The sequence below is a fragment of the Pyxicephalus adspersus genome, chromosome 9 (assembly GCF_032062135.1).
Source record: "Pyxicephalus adspersus chromosome 9, UCB_Pads_2.0, whole genome shotgun sequence".
NCBI classification, from domain to species: domain Eukaryota; kingdom Metazoa; phylum Chordata; class Amphibia; order Anura; family Pyxicephalidae; genus Pyxicephalus; species Pyxicephalus adspersus.
Window position 1 is genome coordinate 52,425,984 of NC_092866.1, and position 12,067 is coordinate 52,438,050.

The 12,067-nt window shown below is 37.1% G+C and overlaps 1 protein-coding gene across 1 annotated transcript in view; it reads left to right on the forward strand.

The window, feature by feature from the left end:
- The first annotated feature begins 4,134 nt into the window (after nt 1-4,134).
- Nucleotides 4,135-12,067, forward strand: part of MYBPC3 (myosin binding protein C3) — a 74,179-nt gene continuing 66,246 nt past the window's right edge. Inside the window, exon 1 of the mRNA XM_072421546.1 lies at nt 4,135-4,289. Coding sequence (XP_072277647.1) covers nt 4,265-4,289 — 25 coding nt within the window. The 5' untranslated portion in view covers nt 4,135-4,264. The remainder of the gene's footprint in view (nt 4,290-12,067) is intronic.

A 12,067-nucleotide genomic window follows, 5' to 3' on the forward strand; every position in this document is an offset into this window, starting at 1 on the left:
TATTGTGTTGTGGTGCACTGCATTGCGATGCCTTGCATGGGAGCACCATTCAAATTAATGGCACCCCAATATAGCAATGCATTCTATGTGCATTACCCACTATCCTACCACAACACACAGATCAAAATGGGCTTTAAATCTTTATTTGTAGTTTACTTGACCCAGTCCTGATAAAAGGTTTCCATAATTTCAAACTAGTGATCCATTTATAGTATAATACATCTAAACAATCTAAATATTTTTTCATGAAAAGCCCACTGATAGTTCAGAAATGATAGAAATATTATCAATATTGTATCAGTTTGCTCTGCAGCAATGTGATTTTGCAGCACAAGTAACTAATTTAAGATTATGCATGGTTTAAATTGTTACTGCTTTGCAGTGCAAGTCTGCTTCATACCGAATACCCTTTGTAAATTCTTTAAAAATTGAAAGATCAAAGCAAAGCAACAATTAGAAATTCTAGTCTGACAAGCTTGGACATATAATGTGACTGGCAATTCATATTAATGACTCTAACGATTTGTCTAGTTTAACCTCAAGCGCAAGATACGTAATCCATTAAAGTACCTCTTGAAAAACGCATTATTAATTGCATGCTTTAAATTGAAATAATATCCCAGTAAAAATAAAAGCTGTAGATGCAGAAATAGATAGTATATGAGCATTCGCTTGTAAAACATTTACAGCAGGGAGCTTTCTTACCCCTAACAACTATCAGCCAATAGAAACACCATGTACGGGGCTAGTTTTAGGGTAGGGAAAACTGGGCATTTGCCCAGGGCCTCAACCTTGTCCAGAGCCAAAAATGATAAAATAGCTGGGGTGCAAGGAGCTAGCATTCTGTGCATTTGGAACCCAATTTTCATGTTTGCAGAAAGCTCCCATTTTTTTCTAAAACTGTCCCTGCCACTGTGAACATTAACACCAGGGCTCAGCTGTTGTTTATGTACATAGCAGGGAGTATTTCTATGCTTTAGATATTTTACAAGCGGATGCTCATATACTATTTTTTTTTTGCATCTACAGCTATTGGTTTTAAAAAATCAAGTAAGCAAAGCATGTAAAGTTCTTCCTTTTGATGGTCTTTATTGCAACCTTCTCTGTCCACCTGCATCATGTAACATTTATCACTGTCATCAAGCATGTGTGTTTTTCGTAGAATTGGGTACACATGTGCAAAAAGATCTGCCAAAACACAGTAATGAAAGCTACAAGCTCTGTGCGATAATCCTGTAGTGACAGTCTGTCTTGTACATTGTTCTATTTATTCAGAGTTCAGATCCCAGAGTTATGAAGGTCACAAAGGACACACAGAGAATGTAAACTCAGATAAGCTTTAAGGGTTCTTAGTAGTTGTTCCTAAAGTACTGATAGGTGGCTTGTTGGTGGCAGTTGGATGAATGAATGACATCTCAATTAGAGATGAGCAAAATAATGGAAACGCTGAAAGTCATTGGTCCAATGGAGCATCCCCTTCATTGACAAATATTCGCCTCTCTTGCGGTAATAGAGTATTACCACGTACACACACTAGATAATTGTCACCTGAGACCAATGATTCTGATTGTCTTAGATGAAATCCTGGCCTGTGCGCAGTGTACAGTGCTTATTTATTCAGGAAACAATCAGAAATATTATTGCCAACAAAAGAAATCTAACATGTGTGCGTAGCTTAACCTCCCTAGCGGTTCATTGTTTTTCATGAAAATTTATTTTACAGTATAATATAATAGTATGAGTATAATAAAGTTTGAAACATAAAATCATGTCAAAATAATAAATTTAATAAATTAAAAAATCTATATATTGAAAAATGTAAACTTTTTTTAACGTTTTTTTTTTCAAAAATACATATTACACCCATACTATTATATATACTGTAAAATAAATGTTCTTGAAAACTGTTTTTACACATATAAATACAATGTATTGCATTCAATACAGTTATTTTGTATTGAATGCAATACAAATGGATTATGAATTACTCGCCCTGCCGGCAACGTACACAACGAACTCCCCAGTGACTCATCGGGTGCAGAAGCCGTCCGGAGGAACAAGGAAGAAGACGGAGATTGCGGCGATGGATGACGCGGGATGCCGGCGGATCAGGTAAGGCTCTACTTACTATTACCTCCCATAGGGTAAACCTATGGGAGGTAATAGTAAATAGAGCCTTACTTGATCCACCAGTGTCCCGCGTCGTCCATCGCAGCGATCTCTGCACTCGGGGTTACCTCTAGGGAGGTTAATTGTAAGAAGAAAAGTTCCGAAGGACCAGATAGATAGTGGTTTATTCATATTTCCAACCATACATTTTTTAAATCTTTTTGTCCAGTCTCTGGACAGTCTCCCCTATAGTAGTCATACATGTATCAATATATTCATTAAATGAATTACCTAATGGAATCAAAAACCTCAGAAAACCTCTGATCAATAATCAGGAAGCTAATGATTCATTGATACTTTGGGCCTGATTTGTTAAAGCTCTCTAAGGCTGGAGAGGATACACTTTTAGCAGTGAAGCCGGGTGATCCAAAAAATCTGAAATGGATCTGGTCCAGGATTGAAAACATTTGATAACGAAAATTACAAATTACTTTAAGAAATCTCTGCCAGGTTTGCTGGATCACCCAGCTTCACTGATGAAAGTGTACCCTCTCCAGCCTTGGTGAGCTTTAATAAATCAGGCCCTTTGTCACAATCTATTTTAATTATGCCAGTTGGTTTGATCGTTCAAACAAATTATTTGGGTGTCACTGGAGAACTGAGCATGATACAAGTTGGTAATAAAAAAAATTGTATTTCTGATTTATGATTTTTCACATTTTTGACCAATATATTTAGTGTAGTGTTGTATTACATTGTTAAATATTTTACCAGATGATAACTTGCTTGTTTATAATTACTTATATGTAGATCTATCACAGTTTTCTATGTGCATCCAGTGCACCAATGAACTAAAGAAGTAATTTGTTTGCAAACAAACAGATAGCCCCTACTTCAGTGTTTCTCGACCTTTTAAACATGGGGGAACCCTTGAAATGACTTTAGGGAACCCCTATAATTACTATATCCACAGTACATTAGTGTGGTGGCAAGACAAATAAATATTGGTGTCACTTAATCTGACCTGCTTATTGCAACCCCTACCAACCTCTGGAGGACCCCTCAGATTTGACAGAAATCTGGTTGCTTTTAGTTGTCTTTCGCAGGGCTATTATAACACCCTAAAAAAAATGGATTCCAAGAGAAAAAATGTGAGCACTTTTTTATTTTTGGTCCATTTGATCAAGAGTAGCAATGTGCTAAAATGAATGTGTGGGTTTTACTAAACACATAGGGGCCTGATTTATTAAAGCTCACCAAGGCTGGAGAGGATACGCATTCACCAGTGAAGCTGGGTGATCCAGCAAACCTAGAATAGATCTGGTCCAGGATTCAATACATTTGCTAGCAAAAAGTAAATTACTTTAAAGAAATCCATTACAGGTTTCTTGGATTACCCAGATTTACTGATGAAAGTGTATCCTATCCAGCCTTGAAGAGCTTTATTAAAACAGGCCCAAAATCTCCTAAATATACAACACAGGTTGTACAAGCCGTGCCTTTGTCACACAATAAATTAACTTCATTTGTACTATAGATAAGTCCAACAGGAGCTGAAAGGTTTTTTTCTGGATGTCTTTTTATCCTGAACCTATCGGCTGCACTGTTCTGTAATGTCTATATATATGTTGTGTATATGTTCTGTATGTATACAAGGTCAGCTGCAAAATGTCAGGAGCTATCAGCAAGGCTCTTTCAAGTGATGAGGACACACTGCTGACCATGGGGAAAGGGAGAATTGCCGGAAATTTTTATCCAAGGACTTTTAAAAGGCTAGCCATGGTGCTTATGTCAGAACTATGGTGGGTGTCATCCTTGAAGGGGACAATGGTCACCATACAGGCCAGGACCCCCTTAGATGGCACAAAACCATGGTGGGACCAGACTGCAAACTTCAAGGCACTGGCAGCTTGGCTATATATATCTCAGCTGATATATCCTGTCAAGTGAGGTCTGTTGCTGAGAAGGTGACAGGACTGTGTGACAACAGGAGAGAGTAAGGGAGGGGTGGAGCACGTTGGGTTTCTCTCTATCTTACTTTTTTAAGGGGCTCTGTAAATCTCAGTTGCTTCATTCCAGCCCCTGCTACGGACTAGTGTGGTACTGCTGAGCTCATTCAACTTTATTTGGGTCTTTCTGTCCAGGCTGAGCAAGGATGCCCGAGCCTGCAAAGAAAACAGGTACATGGGACAAGAGGGGAGGCCACAATGTAATTTACAAAAAGGACATTCAGAAATAATGACCATGGAATACAATTACTGGAATGGTTTGAGATGGAGAGTCTTAGCTCTCAGTAGTGCATGCTACTCTGGACTTTGATGAGTCACCTTCAATTGACTTTCAGGCATTGCATGAATAGATATCCCAGGGTTGGGTTGGAGAAATCAGATTATTTTTAATGAACTGTCACATTCCTGTGTATTTCATTACGGCAGCTGTAGCAGCCGCAGCTATCCAATACATATATGTCTTCATTGAGGGCTGTAGAAATAATGTGTTATTACAAGCATCATTTCATCTTCCTGTTATATCAGGGATTAGCTGCTAGGATTAGATACATAAATGGCCTACGGGTAGGGGAAGAGTTAAGGCGTACAGCACATAGCATGGCGGTATTCCTAACTAAACTTCTATAAACAGCAATTTTTTTATGAAGTGACCCCAAAGTCATTTATTTAGTTAGTATTGGATACTGCAGAAACTTTCAGAAAGAAAACTTCCTATGGGGACATTTGTTCTAGTGACAAATGTCTTCGGAGAGAATTTTTTCTCACTTTTTCTTGAGTCTTCAAAACAAATAACTAACAACACTTAGAAGATGTTTATATAAACTTTAGAGAACATTTGGGGGTAATTCTTGGGAAACCTGGAGTCCTGAATGTACCTGTATGGAATTCAGATTTTGTGTAAATGAATATACTCCCAATCAAGCTTTAAGCTTTGTATGCAATGCTGATTATCCATCATAACAAAACATTTGATACTTCTACAGCAACACATTCTCCCGTCCAGAGTGGTGTAGAATCCTAACATATGGCATTCTGTGTGGGCGGTGAATGGGGATGTCAGACAAAACACTTGCATCATATCAAAGGGATATAAAAATGTGCTGATGGGAACCTTGCATGATGTTTCATGGCAGTTGTTTGACACCAAAATGGATATTTGATGGCCTGTATATGGCCATGTTGTCATCAAAGTCTAAAAGTTCTGTGCAGTCAATCTGTCTAGGTAGAAGGAGTTGTCAGAATTTTAGAGGACTAAGTGTGCTGGGACATGTAGTACCCCAACAAAACACATTATTGTCTGCTGCCAATTAATGAGATGTAGAAGTTAACAGATCCTATTTATATTCTTGTATCACTTTTAGCTGTCCTGTTTTGATGTTTAAATGAACATTCCATTTTCCACTAGCTTAAAAGGGAATCGTCTTTATTTTTGGCACTGTGTGTTTGCATACCTTCCAAATTTTATCTCCAAGCACTTTGGCATAGGACATTCTCCTGCCTTTCCCCCGGATACATGGATCATGAAGAATTATTACACAAAAATAATTCGGTAAAACCACAAAAGCCTTTTTTTCATGCAACTTTTACTTGATCTTGGTTTTTCAGAAAAACAAATGCAATCATTTAAAGGATTATTGCAAGGAAACAAGTTAAAAATTCATTTTTATAAAGCAGAACATATCTTAAAAAAAAAAAAAAAGAGGTCCAAATGGGAGAAAGAAAGAAAGATTTGTTTTCAACGGGGTCAGTCGCCGCAAATGAGGGTCATTCATAGGTTTGCTTTTCATCTGCTTGTGACTCCAATTTTCTGAAAACCACCCAAAATGTTGATTTATGGGAAATATAAAAATGTCAAAGATGCTTCTTTAAAGCCTTTGCCTTTTTCGATTTTACGAATATATTTATCTATTCATTAAACGTGAAATATTTTCATGACAAAATTTTGTTTATTAGTGCGCGCCTGTGAATTTTGTCTTAAACTGCATGAACCATTATTTAAAACAAACTTTTTTTATAGAAAAATACAGAATGACCCTGCTGGCCTGTAGTTCCCTGGCTGCATACTTGTAGATCAGTGACAATATAATAGTCAGCGCATGTTCAGACCGAGGAGTCAGCAATGTCAGGTTTTTTTTTGTCTCATGCTTGAGAAATATTCTTTATTGCTAAATGCACCCGTTGGGTTTCATGTTTCTCTTTTCTTAGTAAAATATGAAGTTTGTGGCTTAAATAATGTCAGGATTGATCATTTGTACAGTATGTCTGTACTGTTGTATTGGCACACATAGGGGGTTTGTAAATTGCAAACTTAGAACAGACAGATGAAACTGGAAAGTTTTGGAAGCTCAGTGTTGCCTTCAGTCCTAAGCTTCTGTTGAGTTTCTTGCTTGGAACAAGATGACTTCACTAGGACTGCAATATTAATCCATTTACTATTACATTTTGTATTCTTTTACGCATACTGTAACCCTCCATTTACACAGGATTAGGGTACTGGCTCATTAGGAGGGAGTATTTCCATTCAATCTTTTATAGGTTGACTAGTCCCATCTGTTAAGTCTGCTAGGTTAACCTATACAGTGTCCTCCTTGGTGTCTTTGGAATTTAGTGATGGAATTAATTCCCATTCTGCCCCTCCTACCTAGTATCACCTCCAACTCCATCCTTATGGTAGCTGCAAGCACATTTTTAATTTTTTTGTATACAATCAAATATTGGATCATAATTATTGTATATAACCTACTACTTTAACTGGCCACTTGAATCAACATGATCAGCAATTTGCCTGCATCAGTCTACTCAATTTCAGCACCAAATGTTTATAGACAATTTTTTTAAAAAAAATTACAGAATCATTTTTTTGACCCACTTACCACAGATGACCTGTTCCATATCTGTAAACTTTACATCAATCCTATGATACCAGTCCGAAATCATAAAAATGTTGAAAACAACTGAAAATACTTGATTTAGAATACTGAAACAATGAAATATACTGTTGTTAATGTTGCAATGCCCATAAATTATTGTCAATTATTATAATATTATTAGAAATAAATCAGGGAAAGCTAAACACCCATTGCCATAAACTTGTGTTTTGGACATGGGAACTCAGATATAAACATTTTACCACTAGAGTCCCCAAAATATTTTAAAAAAGCAGAAAGTAAATTAAGCCATCATATGGTTAAAAAGGTTCAAGTAGCTTTAGATTACAGTAGGGAGTCTTCTTCCATGTACTCCCAAGTAGTGCTATGTACAGAATAGTGACTTAAATTGGGAACATATAAACATGGACATACTAACATTCTAATAATTGCCCTTGTGTCCCAAGGGCCAGTGCTGTAAATCATGTGGCAGCTGCGTGTCAGTTTGGAGAGATGGAAACGTATTTATGGCTCATGTTATGTAAGACACAGTAGGGGTTCGATACTACTGGTTTACCAAGTAGTGGAGCCAGGTTAAAGATAAAACGTGATCCTATGTGAACCAGCCGTTAATAACCTCTAAGATGAACATAAAGAACTGGGGGAGTAATTGATATATGTGACTGAGGTTTGTTATGTGGCCTGTTGCTTACTGTTGACAGACATTTTAGGCAAGAAGAGGCTACAAAGTGGTCCTGCTGGTTAAAAATACTGCTACAGTCATCTCTTTAGGTTCTTTAAAGTTTTATATTTTTATCCATGAGTGTTTTTTAAATGATGGAACATTAACAAATTGTTCTATTTTAAAAGTTGTGGCTTTCTGTAGGGAATTAAATGTATTATTGCTATTTGCAATCCATGTTTGAACATTGTCTAGGACAACATTGTACAGTTTGTTAAAGTATCAATCTACCCAGAATTGATATTTAAATATTTAGTATTTTACATCCCCCTAAGTGTAAGATCTTTGCACTGTTCATGGGCCCACATCCCTTTTTTGACCATTAAGATGGGGTCTGAGCAGAATTGGATCACCCACACAAGTTGACCGATGTGAGTACCTAGGGCTTGGTGGATGTCCAGAGGCTTGCAGGGAAAAGTGAATGGATGGCTGTATGTATCCTTCCTTCAGAATAACTAGTTTACATTACATTGGAGAATCAAGTAAAGTAGTAATATAGAACAATTGAAATTAATTGTAAGTATTTTTACATAACTAAACAAGATGATCAGGGCACTGGGTGAAGAGGGCCCAGAGCTATAGGCCTGCCTATGGACATATTTTGTTTAAACCTATGTTTTGGTCCCAGCGTCTTTTTTCTTTTTAAATGATGTTACGGAGAATCTAACAGCATAAGAAAAACAAAAAGATGCCCATCTATCCTAACGGGAAATTAATCCATCTAAAGATCTGAAGACTTTAAATATAGAGTTGTATTGACAGTAAAAGTTAATGTAAAGTAATGTTAAGTCTGAAGTAAATGAATGCTTTTACTGAACAGCAGATGAACTCAGTGTCCCAGTATACCCTTTGCTTTTAGCAGCCTTTCTAAAGAAGCCAGAGAGATCCCGGGATTTACTATCAAATTTGGGCACTGCATTGTGGTATGTGAGCATGGGAGGGTCTCTTGTTCACCTTTTGCAATTTCTTTTACATTAGTGCTTTGAGGACTCATATGAGGAGTATGCAAAAGTCATCTGGAAAAATAAAAGAGAAAAGTTATATCCTGAACAAATTACAGCCAGTGTATGATATTGCCCAATACAACATATTTGCCTATATGAACAGCCTTATGATATGAGGTTATATTTGCACTACAAACCAGCAGTTAAAGATGTATAGTTGGCATCGGGGCATTAAGAAAAAAATTACAAGACTCTCCTGAATATCTTAAAGTAAGGAAGAAAAATCTTAATTTTTGGTTTGAGACGTGGATAACTTTGGATTTAGAAAGGTTCTACTATTTTACTTTTTGGCTCATTACACTTTCTAAATTACATAAATAATAGAACTTGCACATTTGGAAATGTTGAAGCTGAACTAATAACACCAATTCTTACTAATTTCCCAAATAGTAAATAGCAAAAAATGCTTAGGCTGGCCAAATTTGTTATCTTGGTTGATCAGGAAACCCATTGAATCGATTCATAGAACTTACCATGAATTGATTCTGAGCCTGAGCCTGCCCAGAGACACAACTCACTCACTGCCCTGAGCCTGTAATTTACACAGGGGACATGGTCCATGGCTCTGGCCAGTGCGCCCCCCCAGCGGGATCCTTCTCCTGACCGTAGGACCACCAAAATTGTAATGCGGACCACCCGTTCAGATAGACTGTTTATTTAGCAAAGTAAATTATCACTTTGCAAGGAAATTTTCATTTAGTGAATGGGATAAAGCTCTTTTAACTTCAGCCATCCAATGATTAGCAAGCAAAAATCATGTTTTCTCCTTGTTTGTTATTTGGGTATTCTAAGCAAAGTCAATTTTTACCACATTTGCTGAGCTTAATAAATCATCCCTTGTGTATTCTCTATATAAGGCATACATGATAACTGTCACAGTTTGCAGTATGTTTACATTAGCTCCTATTTGAACTTCCAAGTCTTCAAGTGCCTTGTGTCATTGCTGATCACGTGTAGAACTATGGCAATGACAGACCTAAAAGGAGACTAACATAACGCCATCTTTGCAAAAGAGTTAGATCATTTAGTTCTCTAGTTGTCCATAGATGAGGTTAGGTAGATCTTTTCTTCCAAGTCTACTACCCATCACATGAATAGGAAGTATAGAAATAAAATAAAATCGAACACATACCCCACTTGTGCACCATCAAATACTCATACCTTGTAGTGATGGCTACCGAAGGGACCAGAAAGATGGTGCCAACCAGCCACCTAACAGAATGTTTAATGCCAGATCACCTTTATTCTTCATAAAAGCTACTTATATTGATTATGGTCCATTAGTATTGTAATGCTTTGAGCTCACCCAGGGCCCCTTTTTTTACACATATTGAAAAATGTCTTTTTGCAATCTAAATAAATAACTTGGTGAAAGAAGAACTCCAGAGGGGTATTCATTGCTTAACTATCTCATAAACAACTTTCACAGGCAAAAGGAGAGTTTATATATAAATAGCTCTCCCAAGACAGCTTCTTTAAAGCCCATTTCTAGGCAAAGCTCCACGCCTTCCTGTACCAACTTTCCACCCTCCTCTCACCCATTTTTCAGATAAAAGAAAAATAAATTTCTGAAGCATTTTCTTTTACTCATCTACCTTGTCTGTGTTCTTTGCTAAAGCTGATGCTGCCAGTGACAACGTATGATTCCAGCACAAAAATCTGTGCAGGATCCACCAGTCATCACTTGCGGAATCATGAGGAACCACAAATCAGCCAATACGCAGTATTCAAGTCTCTAAGGCAGCAACATGGACACCCAGGGAAGGACACTTCTACCCTTTAGTGCTGAGATAGGAGACAAGTGGATAAAGGAAATATAACTTAGTACAATACATGACCAAAGATAAAGGTATTTTGGTGATTTAGGTACATCAAAACAAAAAGTGTGTTTATAGCTTCTTTTTAAAAAGTTGAAAAACTGGTGTCCTACAATCAAGCTGCAAAAGAATTGTACTGGTATCTTTTCAGAGTTCTGAGACACCCCTTGCTCTCAGATCTAGAATTCTCCAATTAACAGGTTGCATAGGATTCGGTGATTACAGAGCTAAAAGTGGGAATCGGACAGGAGCATGTGCAGGGTAGAGATCCACAGAGCAATAGTCCCTTTTTGATCTATACTGGCAGAACATAATTGTTTCCACTAAAGCTGCACCTGCTTTAGAAAGAAGACTCACTGTAAGGCCCAAAATGTATCTTAATGATTTGGTGTGTTGCAATATTACAGCTGTTATCCAGGGTGCATATTAACATTACATTCATTAGCCAGTTGTGGTGCCATTAATTTAAATATAACCTGAAAACATAAAGGGAATGCAGATCTGGTGCACATTTGTTGAGGCACACCACAACGTGTAGTAATGCACTACAATGCCTTGTGGTTTACTGGTTCAAGAATACTTCATGCCCCTCTTTTGATCTTTAAATATTGAAACTGTGACTGATTGCAATATTGTGTTGTAGAAGAAAAGATGGAGGGCTTGTTATGGTGTGATTTATTATCCATTATGTGCATTACAGTGTGATTATGCATTGATTATGCAGTAACATTAGATGTTGCATAGAAATTAATAATGGCATCTTAGTATATGCCATGCAGCGCATTTCTCCAATGTAATGAGCAGGGTCAGCGTCGCAATGGACAGTAGCACAAGTAGCTATGTGTTGAGATGTAACGCACACTCTTTTTTTAACAAAGCCTGACAAATAGTAAGAGTTTTTTGACAAATATTTTTACAGGTGACTTCTTACCAACCACACAACTGTTCGTGCGTAGGGAAGCAAAACCTCAGTTTAAAAATCCCCTGTGTTTCTGTATTCCATGTGGTTGAATTGTTTTCAATCCCATGGTATTGGTTAAGGTATTAACACAAAAAAATGTAAATAAAATTTCATGTAAGAGATATACTCACAAAACCTAAATGACATGAAAAGGGAAACAAAGCTTATTACCTTATTATACATAGGAATGTTAAAGTGGACCTTACAAGAACATTTAGGTAGAAAAGAAAAATAGCAATCACAGCTAATTCTGTGATTCTCCTTTTTTCTTCATTCTCCATTTTGAATGGACAATAGCAACATTTTTGGCTATAAATCTGAAAACATCAAAATCCTATCTAGGAGCCACTTGGTACCTGTTTATCTTTATTAGCCGTAGAATATAGCAGAGGCTGTCACACTTTGCTATAGTTTCAATTCAATACTGTAGCCTGACCCTTCTTACATCATGGCAAGGCTTCAGCAGCTGCCTTTTCCTTGCCCAGTGAGACTCCCCAGTGTGCTTTTAGCACAAAAGAATTGGATTTTCAAAGTAAAAAAATTTCCCAATACATAATG